Source organism: Leptinotarsa decemlineata, unplaced genomic scaffold (genome assembly GCF_025532065.1).
Source record: "Leptinotarsa decemlineata unplaced genomic scaffold, Ldec_3_MD MMD2_tig00026294_RagTag_RagTag, whole genome shotgun sequence".
Classification (NCBI taxonomy): domain Eukaryota; kingdom Metazoa; phylum Arthropoda; class Insecta; order Coleoptera; family Chrysomelidae; genus Leptinotarsa; species Leptinotarsa decemlineata.
In genome coordinates this window covers 7,247,883-7,270,877 of record NW_027412674.1, presented here as the reverse complement: position 1 = coordinate 7,270,877, position 22,995 = coordinate 7,247,883, and the positions used below count along the sequence as shown (strand labels likewise).

Genomic DNA, 22,995 nt, shown 5'->3' with positions numbered 1-22,995 from the left:
CGTAAACGGCGTTGATCTCTGCTAATCAAGTTAGCCATAAATCCCTCATTTTACCCCAAACTTTTGCAGGTATGAGTAGATGCACCAGGGTTTTTAGACATCTTAGGCAACGCCGTATTCTGCAATATTTTGAATCTTCTATATTCTAATTTTGTTCGTTATTGTATGTAAATAAAATGGAAATGAAAAATAAATGCATTCTATGTGATGGAGAATTCAAACATATTATATACAATCTGGCATCGACCAGAACAAGAATGTCAGGAAGTTTAGCACTAACTCTCATTGAGGAATTTACAGAAGAAAAATTCAATACAAATTTGAATATATGTGAAAATTGTCTTGAACTCATAAATGAATTAGATGAAATGAGGATAAGAGTTGCTGATATCAGCAACGTACTGGGAAGATATATTCAGATACGATCTGTTTCTTATCGTGCAGCCAAAGAAAAAATTGAAAGCAACTTGACTGAATCAGAACTCATTCAGTTTTGTGCAGATGATTCCAACTTGTCTGTATTTGACAAACATTTTGAATCAATTCAGGATTATAATGAAAAACCAGATCACACAAATGATCTACATAATGATGGAAAAAACGTTCTATTTCAGAACATATCTCCTCTAGAACCATCACCAGTAATAAACAACGTATTTGAAAGAGAAATTAGCACTTCCAAATTGAATGAATGTGTTAAAGAAAATATCAATACTCCTGAGTTGAAACATAATCCAGGCACACACAACCCTTCATTTGTCTGTGAAGTGTGTGGTAAATCATATAAGCATAAAAGAAATTTTGAGAGTCACTCAAAACAACATGCAGGGTGCCCTACATTTTCCTGTACTTATTGTCAAAAGTTTTTTTTACAGAAAGGTGATCTAATTCGACATGTTGCTATTCACACTGGTTAGTATAATAGTCAATATTTTTTAAGAACCAAGTTGAATAAGTTCCTGGAGTGATGGGTAATTCAATATTGTTTTATCAAAACTGTTGCAATTATAATGTTGCTGCTGCATTCATTGATAGATGGTTCTTGAATAAATTAAAGCTTGTTTATTCATATTATTCGATGCATAATCAGATATCAAACGTCATCTTTATACTGTCGTTTCTGATATACTTGTCTAGCCAAGTGTCAAATATGAATGGGCTTTTTTTACTTCTTGGAAGCTGCCCGGCGTGCTTATTTTAATGCAGGCTCATCTTTTCGTTCAACCCATATTCTTCTGAACTTTTGATCGACCATAAATTTCTTGCTTGTTGTGATTCAAAGCCTCATATTTGCCGAAGACACGATGATGTAGATGTGTCAAATAATGGGCATCAAACATAAAAATTTCAAAGCTAGTATTGTTTTATTATATATGAAATTATTCTCATTTAATTTTTATCAAATCAAAAATTTTATTAGGAATAATGATTTAATATATTAACTTCCTTTTCTAGAGGAGTTATGAGAACACCAACTTCAGTATCCATTTATGAAATTTGATATTGAATATAATTCTTGTAGTTGATATCAGTTTTTAATTGTGAGATTTCAAGAGCCTTTCATTTAGGACATTTCAAACTAAGAATTTGCCAATAAATATCGTGACTTGGCAATATTGTCAATTAACTATTCAATGGAAACGTTAATATTTTATTTAAATAAGTGAAATCGTTCAAATATCTGTACAAAGCTTCATGTAAGATTTTTTATGAATCTAGCTATTTCTCTTATTGTTTTGACAAATAATGGTACTATTTGTAACTCTGAAATTTAATACATCTTTTATATGCATAAAGAAGGCACTGTGTCCAGTTTTTTTGTCAGAATATTCCACATAAGTTTCAACCTAGAAGTAATGTTATTTATTGCGTAGACGAAAAGTTACATTACACTATTCAAGTAACACAATATTTTATATAACTTAGGATGTAGTCTATAAAATTCAACAAAAACCACTGAAAACATATATTTTTTGTCTCAGGTGAAAAACTACATCAATGTGAAAAATGTGGAAAACGATTTACACATCATACTTCCTTCAATATGCACATTAAAACACATACTGGTAAAAAGACTCATAAGTGCAACATGTGTGAACGAGGATTCACAAGTACTTCACATTTGAAGCGACACATTCGTATGCACACAGGGGACAAAAAGTTTTCATGTTCTAGATGCGGTAAGCGTTTTGCAGAGAGATATAATCTTGTTGCACATGAACAGCTACACAACTCCAAATTGGAATTGAAACGGAAGAAATTTAGGCAAGTAATAATTTTGGATGTACTCAGTTTTTAGATTTTACTTGGTTTCATATTTCTTCAAGAGTAATCTATGGATGAAATTTCAATCAGGTATTTAGATTTATGGACACCATATTATAATAAGTATATTGCAAAAAATTGATTTTATTTACTTCAATGTAGTACAGTTAGAATTCATACCAAGCCTCATTCGAGAATGAGAAAGAGGCATTTGTGAGTCCAAAAAAACCTTATTTCAACCCTGTTTTTCCCACTTTTCTTACCTACTAAAGGCATGCCATATATTGAATTCCATGTATTGTTTGTTCTAAATCCAATTTTATGAAGTTTTTGAATCGAACAATGAAAAAAGTTGTCTCTGATCATTGAATATATAAAATTACATTTGTAAGACTTTATTTAACTTGAATAAATTCCTTAGGATTAGGTTGTTCAAAAAGTTTTTTATGAGCACTTTAAACTGTAATATTTCAGTAAATACTTATTCAAATTGATGGAAATAAACACCATTAACGACATCATATAGTTATAAGCTAAAAATAGTCAAAAAATTCAAATTTGGGCAAAAAATAATATGAATAATGAAATGAACACACCCAATAATTCATTCACAAACTATCTACACCAAGTTCCATGCAATGCTGATAACTCGATGCATTTTTATCAAATTGATACTGCAGAGGTGAATAAAGGTGAATCAAATCCCTAAAAAACTCTGGCTCGCTTGATATTTACAATCATTCAGTGGTTATGTACAAAGAAAATCTATCTGCGCTACTACGACCAATTACATGTATTGTCAACTTGATTCTGAAATCTGGTGTATTTCCATCAAAACTAAAAATTGCAAAGATAATTCCGATCTTTAAAAGTAGTGATATCAATCTTCCCTTAAACTACAGACCCATTGCACTACTTCCAGTAATTGCAAAAATTGTAAAAAAAAATAGTGGCAATAAGAATGATAAATTATTTAGAGTACACAAATATCTTGACAGATAGATAGTTTGGATTCAGAAAAGGAAGAAGCACGTCCAAAGCAGTGCTCGAATTGGTTGACTTCATAACTGAAGGTTTCGAAAACAAAGAATCAACACTTTGCATATTCCTCGATCTGAGCAAAGCGTTCGACTGCGTCTCTACTGACATGTTATTAGAAAAACTCAGATACTATGGATTTATAGGCATAGCACACAATCTGCTAGCAGCATATCTAAATGAAGAACTCAGTAGCTTACAAACGATATTGAATGGTGTTCCACAAGGTAATGTGCTTGGGCCACTACTTTTCTTGATTTATATTAATGACCTGCTAAATTCAATGACGATGTTTACAAAGCTATTCGCCGATGACAATTCCTTCGCCATTCGGAAAAAAATATTGAAGAGTCATCAGAATTAGAAAAGCGAGTTATTCAAGAAGCTACGGACTGGTTCAATGCGAATAGCCTATGTGTGAATAAAAGCAAGACACAAACAGTTATGTTCTCGCTGTCTCATAATCTCTCAAATAATGTTTAATGTCTTGGTATAACCATTGATTCAAAGTTAACTTGGAAACCCCATATTGACAAACTAGCAAAAAATCTATCACGCAAAGTCCTTACAATCAGGCAGATAAAAAATAAAGTCAGTAATGAAGCTGCCCATACCTCTTATCATGCAATGTTTCATAGTTCCTTGATTTATGGATTGATAAACTGGGGCACATCTGTTCATATCTTGAGAATATATGAAATGCAAAAAAGAGCAATCAGAGCTTTAGCTGGAATAGATCAAATGGAGATCTGTAAGAATTGGTTTATTAAGTTCAATATATCAACTCTGCCATCATGTGTAATATACTGCAATTTGATACACATTCAAGAAAATTTACAAAAATTTACTACAAACGGTGAAAACCATTCTTGTAATACTAAGAACAAGGATAATATTAGAGCACCAAACCAAAGACTAATAATAACAAGGAGAAGTAACTCATACATATCATTTTACAACTCGCTGCCCCAATCAATGAAAAATGAAATCCTCGCTAATTTCAAACGGAAACTGAAAAAATATATCTCAGGGAATGCTTACTATGATGCGTCTGACTTCAGCTTTACAGAGTAACTATCGTCAATGTATCTTTATTTTTACATTTATTTACTTTATTTTGTGCTTGTATCATATTTTTTATGTACCACCTGCTTCTTTTCGGTAATTTCAATTGTAATTTACATTTATTTTATACATTATTGACTTGGCTTAGCACTAAGGTGTAATAACTTGACTAATGAAAAATCTAATCTAATCTAATGAACAGTATCGCTACATATTAAACAACAAAATCGCTTCCTTCTGTCTGTCCCTATATATGCTTAGATCTATAAAACTACGCAACAGATTCTGATGCGGGGTATTTTGATAGATGAAGTGATTCAAGAGGAAGGTTTATATGTATATAACATGCAGATAATTTAGGAGGTTTCTAACGTGATGTCATAAATAAACACATTTTTTTGCGTTTACATTGCAAACGCTAGCTGAACCTTCGTGATAACTACAGCATTGTACACCTTAAAAATGTCTACAAAAAAGTCCACGATGGTATATGTCTATCTCTTAGGGATAACCCACCAGAACCATTTTTATCCTCGAGAAATAATGGCTTACTTTCGAAGCGATTTCAAGCAATACAGCATTAATCCTTATCCAATTAAGTACCATAAATACATTGTGCAATCAATTTAAATCAATATGGCTTTTTACAGCATGTAATTTAAATTAATATTTTCGAAGATATAACAGATTTAAAATGCATGGACATAGCGGTTGCGGCGGTACCGGACGGGGAGGCGGTGGCACGTGCCTATAAATAGAGCATCGAAGGCCGCGCTTCTCCCTATTAGCAGCGATCGCACGCGTTTATATGTATATTTAGTATCCGAATTGCACCCGTGCGGAGCCGGGGCGGACCGCTAGTAGTGTACAAAATTCTCTATCGATCAGTATATACCACGACATTGTAGGTCGACTTGACTGATGAATACCTTTCGACATTTCCTCTATACCACTCTAGACGAATGGCTTCTGAATACGGCTATTTTTCATACACACAAGTACTTTAATAAAATCAGTACAACTGAATTTTAAAATATATTTTGTCTCAATGTTTATTACTAAAATCAGAAGTTGTACTCCAGTCGTAACTGACAAAAGATCTAAACGATATCCTACTCTTGACTTGTAGGAGTTGAACAGGTACTCCTCTGTTTAAGACAGTCCTAGGAAGACTTGCAGCAGCATACAAATCTTGAAAGACATCATAAAAAGTGTGTAAGCTCCACTAAATGACATGTTCTGTGGTAGCCTTCAGAAACCCTCCAAGAACCTTTGATTCACCAGAAGTTTAACTTTTTTTTCTGATTGATTCGGCCGGTCTCTATAACTGGGTCAGAAATTCATGAGACATCTGTTTTCCAAAGGTCAGCCAGATAATTAAATTAAGAATCATCGTAGAAGATTTAGAAATAGAACAGGAGGAAAGTTATATTTTCTCCATTAGAGTCCAGCTAAGTGAGATTTCAATTTCTACTAAACTACAATTGAGCATGTTTTTCATCCAACTAGATCTGCTCCCTCAGTATTTCTATATAGGACCTTATTTAGAAGACTATACTTTATTTCAGTGTGTTCTTCAATATACCGCCCAATTTTTAATTGCCGCGTCTTTTGTAAAATGGATTTTGAAGATAATAGCGCTGGTGATTCGACGCCAGTAGGATCGAAAATACGGTCTTCTGCAGATATACATATTCAAAGCATCAGCCACAATAAAATAATTGTTCATATTTATTTTCAGTTGTCACATATGTGGAGACAGTTTTGAGAAAAAACAGAGATTGGAAGAGCACAAAACAAAAGAGCACTTCTCTCTTGATATAAATATATGTCAGAGTTGAGTCTCCGTTATGAAAGAGAAAACGAGAAAACAGAACAAGGCAGTATTAGGATCTTCAAGAAAGAACTTTGATAGGAAATCTCAGAGAAATACCAGAGGATATTCCCGCCAATCTTATATCACAGTATTCTTTAATATATTTTGTAATTTATGTTTTGCACTGATTAAACAATAAAATACTTTCACTTTATAGAGGCATAAGAGTTATCTCAATGATAAAAACAGGATTTTCAAAGCGGTACATGGTACATCTTTGCGTGATATAAATTTATGCTCTTTTCACAGGAAGTTTCAATGCAGTGCATGTTTCAAACGCTAATTTGAATATAAACATCTTACAAAAGGAGGTCCTAACTTTTGAATTGGGAGTAAGGAAAATTAAACCCACTATAAACATACCAAAGAGAAGAAGGGACTACTTCAATATATATTTTTTTCAAGTACCATTAAAAGCGTGGATAATGAGTTTTCTTTTGGCAATGCAAAATAACTGACCTCTATCCAATCATCATTCACTTACCTCATGATTCAAAACTCACAAAAAATATGTTGTTGAGCATATAAATTACAAAGCCTAAACTAGGCTGATTCATACATTGGAGAGACATTCAAGGCAACATCGCCATGATGATAATGAAAATTCAAAATCAAAAATGAATTGAGAGGCAATCGTGAACTGGCGTCATTGTCGACGGCAACGATGGAGGCAAATGATGGTTGTGAATAGAAATTCAATGACGCATTGTTTCTTTTGATAGTTTCAGTTTTTATGTAATGTAAGGTATTAATGGTAATGATAGGAAAATAGGAATGATTATTCATTTATTAATGTTTGTTTCCTGTAAAAGTACAGTTCATTAAAAGTAGTGTATTAGTCAGTTGCTGTTTGAAATATAAGGGTGTTGTTACAGTGGAAGTTCACTGTGTTATTTCTAACTGAAGTTCACACAACGTAGCATATTTGAATCAAAATCTTCAATAAGTATCGACTTCAAAGCCATGATGTTACATTTTTTTTTATAAATATGGAAAAGTAGAAAACCAAAATCTTTCTAACTGAAGAGATATGTTTCATCTGGTTACTTTATTTGAAAGATACCCATTGATTTCAGCAGTTTCTCTTATAACATTTTCCTCAATATAGTCTCTTTCTTTATTTATACAGATATGGAAAACAAATATTGGAACATACGAATCCCAATACATTTTCTGGACGGATTCCGTGATAGCAGTGGTTTTACTTCAACTCTCTGCGCGGCATTAGCTGGGTTAGTTATTGTTTTTCCGTTGGGTATCTGCCACACGTACCTACAAAGTCGTAGGTCTGCATGAGAGTTAAGGGACACATGTCACAATGCACCTCTCAGGAATATTAATCATTTAATAAAATATCAATAGTTCAGGACAACAATTTATTTATGCAATCTTGATCCATTCTAAATAAGGTCCATTTTTCAGTTTGGCTCAAATTAACAGCTCCCAGTTTTTGGTAAAATTCGACGGTAGGATTCCAAGACAGAACATGAAAGTCTATCCTTCTAATTTGGGATTCTTGTGCTACTTTTGCAACAGCCTTCAAAAGTTGCTTTCCAACACCATTACCCCTTGAACAAAGTAATTGGTTGAAATATCAAATTTTTCAAAAAATTTTAATCAAAACATGATTTCACTACTGCCAATTGAACTTGGTTAACCCCATGCAACTAATTGAATAATTGAATTTTATTTCATAAACAATGAAAATGTTTTTTTATCGACTTTTTTGGGTAATTGTTACCTTCCACAATCTGAAAAAATATAAAAAACCCAAAAACACTGAAGAAAAAACAAAAAAATTGTATTTATAAAATACCTTGTTCTTGTGGTAAAAGTTACATTGGTGAAACCTCAAGACCATTGAAAGTGCGTGAGAATGAACATCGAGATTATATAAAAAATAGACAATTGACAGGGTCAAAATTATCAGAACACATTTTAAAATCAGACGAACATCGGGTGGAATGGTTATCAATGAAAGAAAGATTACCAATGAGCCTCATTCTAAGAGACGTAAACTAAAAGAATCAGCGTATATTCTGTCTGGAGAGAATTGTATCTCGAATAGCTCCTTAAAAATAGACCGTACTTGGCTACCTATCTTGAAGAAAATTTTGGATAGTGGCGAAATGGCAACAAACTGATATCGGAGAGTACCTTGTATTACATCGAATATTTCAGTTGTTAATCAACAACATTGACATAATTTCATATTTCAAAACTTCTTTGACATCTGTCGAAGAAGTAAAGAAATAAGCTATCAAAAAAGGAATAACTGGACAAATATATTCGAATTTTTTATCCATTTCTGAATACGGAGGCAGATTTTGGCCTCCGAAACGTAAAAGATAAGTATTATTTCTTAATAATTTTTTTGATAGGCAAAATTGTTAAAAATTGATTTTTCTTTGTGAAAAATACTTTGATTTTTACGCAGTAAGTTCTCCGTTATAATTTTTATATTTTCTCAGATTGTGGAAGGTAACTATTACCCAAAAAAGGTTGATAAAAAAACGGATTTTTTTTTTCACAAAAAATGACTTTCGTTGAATAATGAAAATGTATATCCTAATATTTTTGTGAATAATATGTGTCACAGTTGCTTACCTATATGCTGGTTGAACATACAAATCTTCAAGAAAAATTGATCTTCCGACCCACGTTGAGTATGAATTATAATATAAAGCGTATCCTATTATATGACCATCTGGCAATTCTGCCACCATGGAAGAAAAAGCAGGAGGTTGGCTGTCAAAATCATCCTGTAGTATTTTTTCATCAATAGCTACCTGATCTCCCAATTTTTCATAATCCGCGAGTTCCTATATATAAAATATTCATAAATATTTGTATTGTCGAATATATTTTTTTTAATTTTCAGTTTTTCAAAATATTTTTCTAGGAAATGAGAAATATGAATACTCAATATGAGAAAGATGCTTTCATTGAAAAATGAACACTCAGTATGACATTTTCTGATGTACACAAATTTGTATTTTTTCAAACAGTAGCATCCCTACGGGTTTCGCATTGAATATTTTTGGGGAAAAAGTACTACGCCCATGCTTTCCTTTCAAAATAAAATCATTTTTAAAATCCTCATTTATTTTTGAGAAAATTTGATCTCCTGGTATTTCTTTGTCCGACGCATGATTTTCACTCAAAAAAATAAAAATCGACAGAAAGCAAATTAAGAAATTAGATCAATTCTAAAATGAATGAGAATCTGAAAATTGTTTCATAACGCATTACCAATTCCCTAATAATTGAAAACATAATCTGCAAAAAAATTAATTTTTCACAAAAACGACCTATCCAACGATTAGGATAAACTGTATTTAAATGGTTTCGGACAATTACACTGAAATGAGCAGGGGCGCCATCGTGCATGTACCATATTCGATTCCTTAAGGCAAGTGGCACATCCTCCAATAACCCAGGTAAGTCTTCTTCGAGAAAGTGTAAATAAGAACGACCATCAAGGCGTCCTGGTAGAAAAAATGGGCCTATTAGATGATCACCTATAATTCCTGCCCATACATTAACCGAAAATTGGTGTTGGAAATGGGTTTCGGTTATTGCATGGGGATTTTCTTCAGCCCACACATGATTGTTATGGAAATTTTGAATGGCATTCCGAGAAAAATTTGCTTCGTCTGTGAACAAAATTTGTGTCTCAAACTGCGGATTTAGTGCAATACTTTGTAGATACCACTGACTGAAGTTCACACGCTGTGGAAAATCTCTGGGGAGTAATGCCTGCACTCTTGAAATATGGTATGGGTATAACAAAAAATCAACCAAAATACGCCAAACAATTTGATGACAAATATCCAGAGTTCCTGCGATCTTCCTCGTACTCGTCTCAGGATGTTCCTCAATTTCTTGCAGCACCGCTTCCTCAATTTCAGGAGTTCTTACTACACGAGGTCTACCTTCCGGAGTCCCTTTCTTGAAACTACCAGTTTCCCCAAGTCGACGATGAATATTTGAAAAGGTTCGGCTATCTGGTAAGGCACCATTAGGATATCTTTCCTGATAAATGCGCCTGGCTTCTGTTGCATTACCATCGGCAAGGCCATATACGTAATGCATTTGCGCCATTTCCGCATTCGTATAATTTACCATATTTACTGATATTCAGAAAAACAGCGGACTACCAAAATAACTTCAATAACACTTCAAAATCAATCTAAACGCGCTGTGACAGTTTTTAACACCAACACCTTACTTTAAACCAACATCAATATTAGCTACTGACGTTTGTACATACAGAGAAGTCGTTTTTTATTGCTATGGTGGGTACGCTGTTTTTTCTGCTTTTAATCTTTAAAAGAAATCACATATCGACAAACTCCATATTTCCAAGAGGTGCAGTAAATAAATTCTGCTACACGTCATTTATTCCAGGATAACTAAATTTATGTTTTCAAAAATTATTAGGCGGTGCTGCGTTATGACGTAATTTTAATTGAGAACAGTGCATCTGACAACAAACAAATACCTTTTAGATCCTCAATTATTTTGCAACAAATCTGATCTCTTAGTTTGCTTTCAGTCGATGCACGATACCGCATCAGATTTTTAAGGAATTTATCCTTAAGTAAAGCGATTTTTAATTTTTTGATCGAAAACCATGCGTCAGACAAAAAAAACCCAGCAAATCAAATGTGCTCAAAAATGTATGAAGATTTTAAAAATAATTTTTAATTCAAGATAAAGCAGTGGCGTAGTATTTTTTTCGCCAAAAATATACATTTCAAAACTCGTACGTACGCCACTGGCAGAGAAAATTAAGAAAATTGTACATTAGAAAATGCGCCTTGAGACATAGAACATATGTACCAAATATGCCAAAGTTGTATACAAAATTATCTCAGTTATTATTAAAAAACTGATTATGTTTGAAAACTTTGCCACCCTGTATCTCAAAAGTTAAGGCGTTTAGGACATACGTCCATAGGACGTTTTTTCCTTAAAATGGGTCTAAGAATTACCTCCTCAAATATTAGCATGTGTTTAAGGAACACCCTGTATTAATACTCGATAAAACTCAAAATTACTATCCAATAGTATATAGAGAGGCAATAGAAACTATAACACAGGGATAATTTAAATAGAAAAGAAAAAGCTATGAACATCAATACAATTTGGGTACCTGTCCTTACAGGTACACGAACTAGGTCAGAAAATGCAATCAAGAGAAACCAAGCTACGCCTACTAATAATAATACAGAAACCAGAGTCAAATACCAGCGTCGTAGTTACCGGGTTTGGAACGGAAACGACAACTCGAGCACTGCGATCGCCTTTGATGTCTACCGCAGTAATAGGCGAAACGTTAGGCATAAAAACCTGCAGACTACGACCAAAAACCCGAAAAATAGCTTTCACACCTTACTATTTTGTCGAATATTGTAAGTAATCTGAGCTAATGCAAGATGAAACGTAATGTTATATCACATGCCATGCATTAATCGATCAAGGATATAGAAAGGTTTTACTGTATTGAGTTCTAAATTACGCATTTTTCGATTAACAGGTTTTCTTTATATGTCCTTTGGAAACATTTGTCATATGTCCGTGTAACATGCTTGTAAACAACTTATAATACAAACTCAAGCAACTTTTCAGTCTGTAATTCTTAAAAATCGACAAATCTTCGTTTTAGGGATAAGAATGGTCTGTCCCTTGACAAACCAATCTGGAAATTGCTGCTCTCTCTCCAACCATAGTTTAAATTAAAACTCTGGCTGGGGGTACTTAGTAATTTTGTCCACCAAAAAGTGTTTGGCCCACCTGCTCGTGGAGCAGCAAAGTTCTTGGAACGCACAAGGGTTGTTCGAACATCACCCGGGACTGTAGAAGCTCTCTACAGAAAGTTTGCAACTACACTAGGTTTAGGATGTCTAGGTCAAGTGGTTTCAGGTGATCATATTTGTCATTATAATTATTATATGGGAAACAAAAAAGAACAAACAGTAAAAGGAAATGAAGAAAATAGTTATGAAATAAAAGTGGCATGGACCGATAATCACCCTGAATTATTAGAAAACAGAAATAGAAGAAAGAGGACTTTTTTTCAACAAAAATGTGATTCCTTCTTAAGGAGCTTGAGGTAACAGAAAGGCAAAAGTCATCTAAAATAGCTGAACAATTTTAGATGGCCTTTGCCTTTCTGTTAACCAAAGATCCTTGAGATTATTTAGTGGCCTTCCAACTTGGTAGTCAAAAATATTTTGCATGGAAAAATCAATAAACTAAATAATATTTTCTACAGAGACCACTGAAGTTGGCAATTATATCTTCTCACAGAAGGACCCTAGAACACTGTTATAAAAGTATCGCTAAGCAATGGTTTTTATGATATAGATGGAAGTCAACTTCTCTAGCTTTTTGCTGTGCAAACGATAAGGTCCTCATAGTCCAATGTTGATATTAGTTCCACTTTCAATTGACTAAATAGCTAAACTGCACTATCTGTTTTGCGACATTGTTGATCATAGATAGTTTTTGAAGAGTTTCAACTTTGAAAAGCTTCTTTTGAGGCTGACAAGAATGAGGAGAATTGATAATACATTTCTGTATGCAATATTGGAAAATGGAATTCCAAGTGGGCCAAATATACCGAAGACACTCTTGACACAAATATACCGAAGACACTACTAATAACATATCACAGCATATATACCAATTGGTTGTATGCTGCAATATCTATATCCATGCACCACTAATGCAATAATTGATAAAGCTCAACGTTCCTCTTCAATTGAATATTTATATTGATGAATTTGAGAATATCAAATCGCCATGGTTGTATACATTTATATGTGACTGATGATGCATATTCGAGAGGAAGTTGCTTGTTCGAGAGGACTAGAGTTCGCAAAAATTTCTCCTTAGCTTTTGTATCATTTTCACTTACCTTAATGAGTTTGTAAACTTGAGCCATATCCTCTCTTACTGCCTTTCTTACAGTCAAGTTAAATGTCTCACTGTTCTGCATTTTGAATTTCTCTCCAGTGGGCTTTGAAAACCAAGTTGAATGATAATAAAATTTATCAATTACCAATAACAATATCAATCAGAATTTTATCTAATATGAGCAAATAAACTATTTGTTTATTGATAATAAGAAAAATAGTCTTTGGTATATCGAGCTCACTCTTGAAATATTATGTTAAGTAAAAAGTCAAACAGGGTTACAAAAGTAAATTATAATACTTATGTGCGAATAAATAATGTGGCATAGTGGGGAAATTCAAAATTAGATGCCACTGCCATAGTGGAGAATGTGCTAAACACAGATGTCTACATTGAATGTAGGTTATACCACCGTCATTGTCTATAGATTTAGACAATGCCACTGTATAGAAGTAAACACTGTGTTTCGCGCCTCCGTTTTGAAATAACGTAACTATTTTCATTAGATTTTTTCTTGTGACTATTTTAAGATTTCAGATAATCAATTTGTGTTTAAGTAGCTCGTGCAAATACTTCTTACGTATATTGTTTACCAACATATCTACCTTGGTGTTGATAGCCGTATTCTCCGTGTAGTATCAATCCCTCCACTTTGAAGGCTTAGAGTATATTTATATATCTACAATATTCAACCTTCCGTCATACTGTTTATTGCACTACCTAACAAAAAAAAAGATTTTAATTTTTACGGCTAGACCATCTTTGATTTACATTAGGTGAGTGAGATAGATATAGAGGTTGAGAAGTACAAAGAAAACCGAAAAGCTTTTTCTCCAAAACTAATGCCTCCTAAAAATATTCCTTTTTCTACACTCTATTAGTTTTTCTCTCAATTTATATTATTCGTTTGAAAATATTAAATTAACACGAAAACAAAATTTTTCTTGAAAAATATATAAACATGATATTCTCTGAAAAATAAAATTATCTATTTGTTATAAAAATAATTTTCATGAAAGTGAGGTGGTTTTTCTGTATAAGTTTTCCACTGAGACTATATATTATTTCTGTTTTTCCGTTAACCAGCTGTCTCCCCATTAGAAATAGAACTTTTTTTTCTCTAATTATCCTTTATGGATAAAATTAGTATAGTACCTATATATTTGGGAACTGTTATAAAACTTTTCCGCTATTATATCGTATTGCGTCAGAACGGTTCTCAATATAAAACTAAAATAAAACTATTAGATTTATTTTGGTTCTACCACCGTATAGAAGTTCTATAAGGTTGTTCTACATTCCGAGGACCATTCTGAATCGATACAGAATCTACAGGTTCAGATCAGTTCTGTAACAGTTCACACAAACGAAAAACTAAAACAGAAAAATCCATGTTTTTTTCTATTGGATCGTTATCAATTATTGTTTCTCAGTTGTTTCGTGAATGTTATTGCGATTTAAAATATTGAAATTGTTTATGATATAAGGATAAAGAGCGAAGTTATGTAAACAAAAAGGAATGCACATTTTTACTCACACACGCATGTACCATATAAAGTTCTAACCAATATCTACTATAATGTTCAAGTTGGTAATTGTCGTTCTGGAATAGTTCCGAATTGGTTCGTCAAAAACAAATTTTAATAAACGTGTATGATCGAACTGTAATGAATTGTCAACCAAAACGAATCTATCTATCCATCTGAATATTCTGAATCTGAATAAAGTTCAAAAATTTTCGACAAAATTCAATTGAATAGAGATTATTTTCAAGTTGAATTACTGTGATTGAATAAACATTCAATTAAAGGATTAAAGCGGTAATCTGATATCTTTTTAAGGAAATATGCAACAAAATATTATTTGGACAATAATATTAATTGGTCTAGTAAGCGATAGTTTGTGTATTGTATGCCCTGAAAACTATTGCTCTCAATATCAGTGCAAGGAAGAGATATGTGGAGAAGGCCAAATTAAAACGCTAGGAACCTGTGGCTGTTGTAAAGTTTGCTCAACAGTATTGGGTGAGTTTGATCTGAAAATAAACATTTGATTATATACTAATGATATCCTAATTAGCAGAATTGTCAGAAACCATATTTCAATTTTGTGGTATGATACAGAGCAATTTATGCATGTCCTAATTCTGACAACTGTTATTTGACTCATCTTTATAGTCCAACCATAGAATCAAGTTGAAAAAAAAATTAAACTGGTTTGTGAAGTGATTCTCTACAAAACCTTTTATTACTTGTTTTTTACCAACAGGCAGTGTCAAGTACTCAATAAGATTTTTTTGAAAGACTATTATTTATTATTGTCTGTGAAATCAATCTGAACAACTAAATAAAATACTAAAGTAAGTGGATGGAATCTTATGTAACAGATCGCAGGCAATTGGTTATGCCTGAAAGATCTGTGTTCTGCACAACAATTCATAGTAAACATTTTTATGATTTAGAGTACAATCACCGTATGCCACTGTCAACATTTCAAGTGCTTTGGAGCACTTAATTCTATTTTTTACACACAATTTGACGTAAGTTTTTTGAGAGTAGAACATGGCCGAACACGTAAAACACTTCTAACTCACCAACAAACTAAACATTCTAAACAGCTGAAACTGTGAACATATGTTCGAGACGAATGTACGATCCTAAAAAAATAAAATCGCCATTCGAATGTACCTAGCCCGCGAAATTTGAACATCAACCTTATTTTTTCACCAGCTCACATGTTCTTCAATTATTATAAATTTTAATTTCTAATTTTTTGTTTTGTTTCAGAGGAAGGAAAATTTTGTGGATTCGTTGGAGAAATATTGAGTCCTGAACCACCAAAAGCAGTATGTGCAGAAAATCTTATTTGTTATAATAATAAATGCCAAAAAGAAAAGGATGTTGTTGCTGAAATAGTAGCTTCTAACAGTGGATAATATTTTACTCTACATCAACTGATTCTATTAATTTCAAGAAGAATACCATTACAAGGCTTCATCTATATTCCATAACTTCGCACTTATTTTTTGACCAAGGGTTGAATTTTGAATTGAACCTGAAATATAAAACTGCCTAATGAATATGTTTTGGTTTGAAGTATGAGGGGCCAAGTCAAAAAAATTGCCTGTCGCAGAGAATATGGTTTGGTTATTTGTTATTAACGATGAGAAGGCATTTTTGCAATTGGAAAAAATTGTATCGATAAAAACAAGAGCAGTTGTATTGGGACAGAACATGCACGCAAACATTCCCACACAACAGTTGAGCTGAAAAATTCGTAGGCTAACAAAGAAGAAAAACATTTTTGGTGAAATTTCATTTCATCATTCGCCTTCGGGGATGATACTATGAATATGGTAGATGAAATTTTGCCATCGTTTTCATTGATTTGTGACGCGGTGCATTATTTTAATGAAACATCATTTTCTTTTTCTTCAGATGGGTCCGTTTTTCTGCACACCATTTCATTGTCTTTCTTATTACACAAATTCTATCTTAATATTCACTGTTTGAGGAAGAAAACTAATGAAAAACTAAATAAAATTTTTTTCATATGTATTTTCCATATGCAATTATTTTGTTGGAGGAACTAAATGTCTGGAGAAACGCACGTCATTTTGTAAGAACCTGTCATTCTAGTGATCGGTTGAAAAATGGGTGCCTATTGAATCAAACTTTCATATTTATTACTCCAGAAAGTTGTGAAAACGAACATCAACGATAAAAACAAACTCACATTTTCCAATTATTAATAGTTCTAAATTTTGAATATATTGTAACGTTTTTCCCCGTGGGTTAACCATTAATTGACCGCACTGTACAATTATCAAACTTAACTTTATATTACTTTTAATACAACAAAACACTGAAACTTCAACTATTATTCGAATTACTGTCGCCTTATTAGATTGCCACACGTACCGCACTGTAACTTCCACTTGACTGTGTCGATAGGCGAGTGAAGAGCGCTTATATTTGGCAATCGAAGGCGGTGGAAAATTCTTCGAAGCGGCGCGAATATCCGCGAAACATCGGGATCATTATTCTCCAAGCAACGCCACGTCTGGAACGGTACGTCGAATTAGGCGTGATCTTGGTCACATCACAATAGGGAATGTTCCTCAATTTGGGTTATTACAGCAAATGCAAGTTTGAACAAAATGAAGTTGAGTTCATGAGTTTTTCAAATTCACTTCGAAAAGTATTCAAATTGATGTTTCAAATGTTGGGTTTTAATTTTTAAAGGGATTTGTCTCTAATTCACATATTGGCAACAGCGCATAGAACTTTACCTGCCATTCCTAAAAATATTTTACTTCGTATATAATAAATCAAGTTGAAATAATTTATACGTACCTAGATATTCTACTTTAAAAAAGGAAAATTATCTTTATGAATCAACAATTAAGGCAAAATATAAATTATAGTTCAATACCACCTCCACAAGCCACATGAACAATAGTTGTTTTGTTATTTATTTATATAGAGGAAGATAGGTTAGGTGCACAAAATGTCATATGCCACAGAATGTCTTAGAACATAAGTAAACAGAACAGCACGCCTCTGAAATATGTCATCTTTGTTTGTCTCATACAGGTAACAGATTTTCATTGTCCTTTATTAGCTATAACCGATGTTGCCAAATGGTGAAATAGAAACGAATCCCTTCAAATGTTGAATGCATTATTTCATTCCTCTTTTTTTAAGTATTTAAATAGTTTTTTAAAGAAAAAGGTTGAAATGATGAGTTTGAAATGCACTGTTTTAGAGCTCTTTTATGAAAACTACTTGATTTTCGTCAGGAGGAACATTCCCCATTTTGCCATCGTTTTAATTGATTTGTGACGCGGTGCATTATTTTTTTGAAACAGCATCTTCTTTTTCTTCAAATGGGTCCGTTTTCCAGCACACCATTTCATTCTCTTGCTTGTTACACAAATTCTATCTTAATATTCACTGTCTGAGGAAGAAAACTAAAAAAAAAAAACTAAATTAAATTTTTTTCATATGTATTTTCCATATGCAATTATTTTGTTGGAGGAACTAAATGTCTGGAGAAACGGACGTCATTTTGTAAGAACCTGCCATTCTAGTGATCGGTTGAAAAATGAGTGCCTATTAAATCAAACTTTCATATTCATAACTCCAGAAAGTTGTGAAAATGAAAATAAATGATAGAAACAAACTCACCTTTTCCAATTAATAATAGTTCTATATTTTGAATATATTGTTACGTTTTTACCCGTGGGTTGTGGGTTAACCATCAATTGACTACACTGTATAATTATCAAACTTAATTTTATTTTACTTTTAATACAACACTTTAAGTGAAACTTCAACTATTATTCGAATGACTATCGCCTTATTGAATCGCTCCGCGTACCGCATCGTAACTTCCACTTGAGTGTGTCGATAGGCGAGTGGATGGCGCTTATAATTGGCAATCGAAGGCGCTGGAAAATTCTTCGGAATTCTATCGAAGAGGCGCGAACATCGGGATCATTATTCTCGAAGCAACGCCACGTCTGGAGCGGCGCTAACGTACGTCGTGTTAGGCGTGATCTTGGTCACATCACAATCAAATTATGGCTACCAGCGGCGGCCGGCGTTACTTTCTTTAGGGCATGATTTACAACAATTCGCAAACACGAGGCTAATCTGATTTAGATCACGAAGTAATATGGTCTTGAAACACTAAACTGGTCATTATTTCAGTTTTTCTCACTTCTATTTTGTTTCTAATCCACCCAAAACCCACACAACTAGCACGTTACAGGTAATCTGATTGATATATGACACAGAATACATAAATAGATATACAATTCTTGGAATTCTGGTGCCTACTCTCGCATGGGATTTTTTATTTGAAAAGGTTTGCGATGGATAACGTGAAGACAAGATTAATTCAGAAAATGATAGAATGGGGGAAAATGAAAAAAAGTATATGCTGTTAGAAAATCGGGTATAACTATTTTGCAGGTCAGCAAATTGTTCTCAATAGACATTGCTCTCGTAATCTTGTAGGAGGGCAGAAATTCTTGCAGGTCGAGTCTGCCAGACATGAATCTCGACCAGGTTAATCATTTTGACAGAAAAATTTTCCCTCGCCCAAAAGTTTCACAATTCTCAAAAAATTGGAAATATATTTTGCAGGTCGGGTCTTCCACACGTGAATCTCGACCAATTTAATCATTTTCGACAAAAAAAATTTCAACCCCCGCCCTATGAGTATGAAAAAATTCCACATTCCTATTAATTTGAAAATGAGACTTGCAGGTCGGCAGAAATTCTTGCAGGTCAGGTCTGCCAGACATGGAACTCGACCAGGTTGAATATTTTCGACAGTCGAAAATAATTAGCCTAGTCGTAATTCATGTCTTGGAGACCCGACCTGCAAAATGTATTTCTAATTTTTTGAGAATTGTGAAATTTTTGGGTTGGGTTCGAAATTTTTTCTGTCGAAAATGATTACCTGGTCGAGATTCATGTCTGGCAGACCCGACCTGCAAAAATTTCTGCCGACCTGCAAGGTTTATTTTCTATTTAATGAAGAATGTGGAATTTTTTTGTCGAAAATGATCAATCTGATCGAGATTCATCTCTGGGAGACACGACCTGCATGAATTTCCGCCGACTTGCAAAATGTATTCCCAACTTTTTGAGAATTGTGAAATTTTTGGGTGGGGGTTTGAAATTTTTCATGTCGAAAATGATTAACCTGGTCGAGATTCATGTCTGGCAGACCCGACCTGCAAGAATTTCTGCCAACCTGCAAGGTTTATTTTCTATTTGATGAAGAATGTGGAATTTTTCTATACTCAAAGGGGGGTTTGATCGAGATTCATCTCTGGGAGACCCGATCTGCAGGAATTTCCGCCGACTTGCAAAATGTATTTCCAATTTATTGAGAATTGTGAAATTTTTGGGTGGAGGTTCGAAATTTTTTATGTCGAAAATGATTAACCTGGTCGAGATTCATGCCTGGCAGACCCAACCTGCAAGATTTATTTTCAGTTAAATGAGGAATATGGAATTTTTTCATACCCAAAGGGTGGGGATTGGATTTTTTGTGTCGAAAATGGTTAACCTGGTCGAGATTCATGGTTGACAGACCCGATCTGCAAGAATTTCTTCCGACCTGCAAGGTTAATTTTCTATTTAATGAAGATTGTGGAATTTTTCCATACTCAAAGAGGGGGGTTCATCTCTGGGAGACCCGATCTGCAGGAATTTCCGCCGACTTGCAAAATGTATTTCTAATTTTTTGAGAATTGTGAAATTTTTGGGTTGGGTTCGAAATTTTTTCTGTCGAAAATGATTACCTGGTCGAGATTCATGTCTGGCAGACCCGACCTGCAAAAATTTCTGCCGACCTGCAAGGTTTATTTTCTATTTAATGAACAATGTGGAATTTTTTTGTCGAAAATGATCAATCTGATCGAGATTCATCTCTGGGAAACCCGATCTGCAGGAACTTCCGCCGACTTGCAAAACGTATTCCCAATTTTTTGAGAATTGTGAAATTTCTCGGTGGGGGTTCGAAATTGTTTCTGACGAAATTGATTAACCTGGTTGTTTCATGTCTGGTAGATCCAACCCGCAAGAATTTCTTTCCTCCTACAAAATTACGAGAGCAATGTCTACTGAAAACAATTTGCAGGCCTGCAAAATAGTTATACCCTAGAAAATCTGTGAGTACTGAAAAACTCAAATCTGTGCCAACGAAGTAGCGGACAACATCTAGTATAAAATGATTTCAGTACAGAACAAAAATTCTAAAAAAAAAATAAAAGTTCTTGATCTTCAGATAATGGGAAAAGACTAACACGGAAAAATGGAATTTCAAACAGGCGATAATTAAATAATCATTTTTATCAAAATAACCTCAAAACAAAATTCACGATTGAATAAATCGCAATGAAAATGTTTGTCATATCATTTTGAATGTAAAAACTGTACGATTTAATGTGTCAAAGGCATAGTGAACTATTAAAAGTTTTATGAACGCGTATATCAAATATTTAGATAAGAAAGCAAGGTAATAACATCTTTTTTGATCAGTTTGCGCCTAAATTAAAATGAAGTTGTCAATAAAGCCCGCTTATACCATCATTTATATTACTTTTAAAAATTTTGTATAGCACTACTATAAAAGAACTTGACTTATTTTAAGAAATGAACAGTCACTAATATTGAAATGGCGCAAGCGATATTGCGTCCAACTCATAATCAAACGTCGATGGTCCCCAACCCATCCTTGTCCAGATATTTTTCCAATAGTTTTTCTAGTTAAAGTGGGAGTAATTCTGTGATTTTACATAACTAACGGACTGCGAAAAGGCCTCATCCTGATACTCCCTAAGACACTTGGGAAGCTATTGACGTTAGCTATCTAGAACAAGAGGCTTACGAATAGAGCAGTACTTTGCCATTAATACAAATAATACTAATAGAACCGCCGTCAGACTGTTTTCCCTTAATCGTTTGTTTATTCATTTCACTTTTATAAGGTAAACTAGCTTCCGAATCCATATTCTGAGAATTCAGAACTAGAATTGAGTGAAGCTGCATTGTTCTTTTAGCCTGCATATATTTTTTATAGAAACCACTCTTCTTTATTTTCAACTTTACATGAATAACAAAACGAAACGCTATTCTACAAAATATTTCGCTGAAATTCCATCCAAAAAGCCATACAATCACAATCGGCAAACGAATAAGAAAAGGTAAGTAAGAGCATGGAATGGAAAATACCCATTGCATTGTGCGTTTATAGCATAGACTATTCTCGTTCGGCACAATAGAACGATATTGTTGTCGCCATATTTGCTGCTTTTAGTTTTAAAAATTGCGCTCAGTTTCTCAAAACGCTCACATCGACCTACCTCTTGAGATGGGTCGTCGTGAGCTAGGCGTGAGCATAAGTAATGACGTCATTAATGACGTTTTCGCCGCGACCACAACGATCGCGGTCGCCATGTGGAACGCCTGAATGAGTATTTTGGGCGTTGTGAACGCTTAGTGGAACGCACGGATGACAGTATGAACTGGTGGTGACACTTTTACCCTTTCCACTTGAGGATCACACAACGTCTTGGCCACTGCGTCACAGTATATATACAAATTATATACCAAAATTTACAAGATGGAAATGAAACATCGTGAGGTATCTGACGTTATGTCTGTGAGCAACGGAAATGGCAAGACATGAATCTCTTTATTTTTTATTAGTTATTCGAATCAATATTCTCTTTTCAATAGCCAGTCCATATTGTGAAGTCACTGGTTCATAAGTATACGCTCAAAGTAACTATTAAGGCGAGTTCATATTAGAACGATTGCGGGCAATATCTAGGTGTATTTCATTGTTGAATTTTAAATTTCATTACATGAACCTGAACGATGACATACGAATTACGACTTTTAAGACCAGACCCCATCATGTCAGAATATAGGACTCACAATTTTCTCAAGTTTTGTTTAATAGGAGCGTGTCCTCAAATCACTTATCTTAACATTACTGCCTGCAGGGGCGAGGGGTTCTTTTGCAAAATGAGTTTTCTTTAATGAGGGGCCAACCAAATTCAATAATTTATTGAATAATGAGAGAGTGAGCCTGAAATAGTTGAAATATTTCTCATCACTAATTCTCATTTATTTCAGCCACAAGATTGTGATATTCTCCATATTTTCATCTATTTTTGAAAATATTTCCCACTATAAAGACAGGGTTTTCTCAATGAAGCTTTTTACGGTAAGTTGATATAATTTGAACAACCTGACACATTCGTCCATTTCGGATTCAATTTCGATGTATGGGCTTAAAAA

The 22,995-nt window shown here is 33.7% G+C and overlaps 3 protein-coding genes across 4 annotated transcripts; 2 read left to right on the top strand and 1 right to left on the bottom strand.

Annotated features, from left to right (window-relative positions):
* Positions 1 to 78: 78 nt before the first annotated feature.
* LOC111514732 (uncharacterized) lies at positions 79 to 6,398 on the top strand. The gene is made up of 3 exons (XM_023170980.2): positions 79 to 912; positions 1,983 to 2,265; positions 6,110 to 6,398. The coding sequence occupies exons 1-3, from the start codon at positions 177 to 179 to the stop codon at positions 6,207 to 6,209; spliced, it is 1,119 nt and encodes a 372-aa protein (XP_023026748.2). The 5' UTR covers positions 79 to 176; the 3' UTR covers positions 6,210 to 6,398.
* Positions 6,399 to 7,606: 1,208 nt separating this feature from the next.
* On the bottom strand, positions 7,607 to 14,735 carry LOC111514728 (thialysine N-epsilon-acetyltransferase). 2 transcript variants are annotated; one of them, XM_074180260.1, is made up of 4 exons: positions 14,706 to 14,735; positions 13,170 to 13,271; positions 8,852 to 9,066; positions 7,607 to 7,812 (listed from the first exon to the last, which is right to left on the bottom strand). In XM_074180260.1, the coding sequence occupies exons 1-4, from the start codon at positions 14,718 to 14,720 to the stop codon at positions 7,608 to 7,610; spliced, it is 537 nt and encodes a 178-aa protein (XP_074036361.1). In that variant the 5' UTR covers positions 14,721 to 14,735; the 3' UTR covers position 7,607. The 2 variants fall into 2 exon arrangements, with proteins under 2 accessions (XP_074036361.1, XP_074036362.1); XM_074180261.1 differs by lacking the exon at positions 14,706 to 14,735 and adding an exon at positions 13,774 to 13,903.
* A 129-nt stretch (positions 14,736 to 14,864) lies between these two features.
* On the top strand, positions 14,865 to 16,247 carry LOC111514729 (fungal protease inhibitor-1). The gene is made up of 2 exons (XM_023170976.2): positions 14,865 to 15,192; positions 15,955 to 16,247. Exons 1-2 carry the CDS (start codon positions 15,015 to 15,017, stop codon positions 16,101 to 16,103), a joined length of 327 nt encoding a protein of 108 aa, XP_023026744.1. The 5' UTR covers positions 14,865 to 15,014; the 3' UTR covers positions 16,104 to 16,247.
* The last annotated feature ends 6,748 nt before the right edge of the window (positions 16,248 to 22,995 follow it).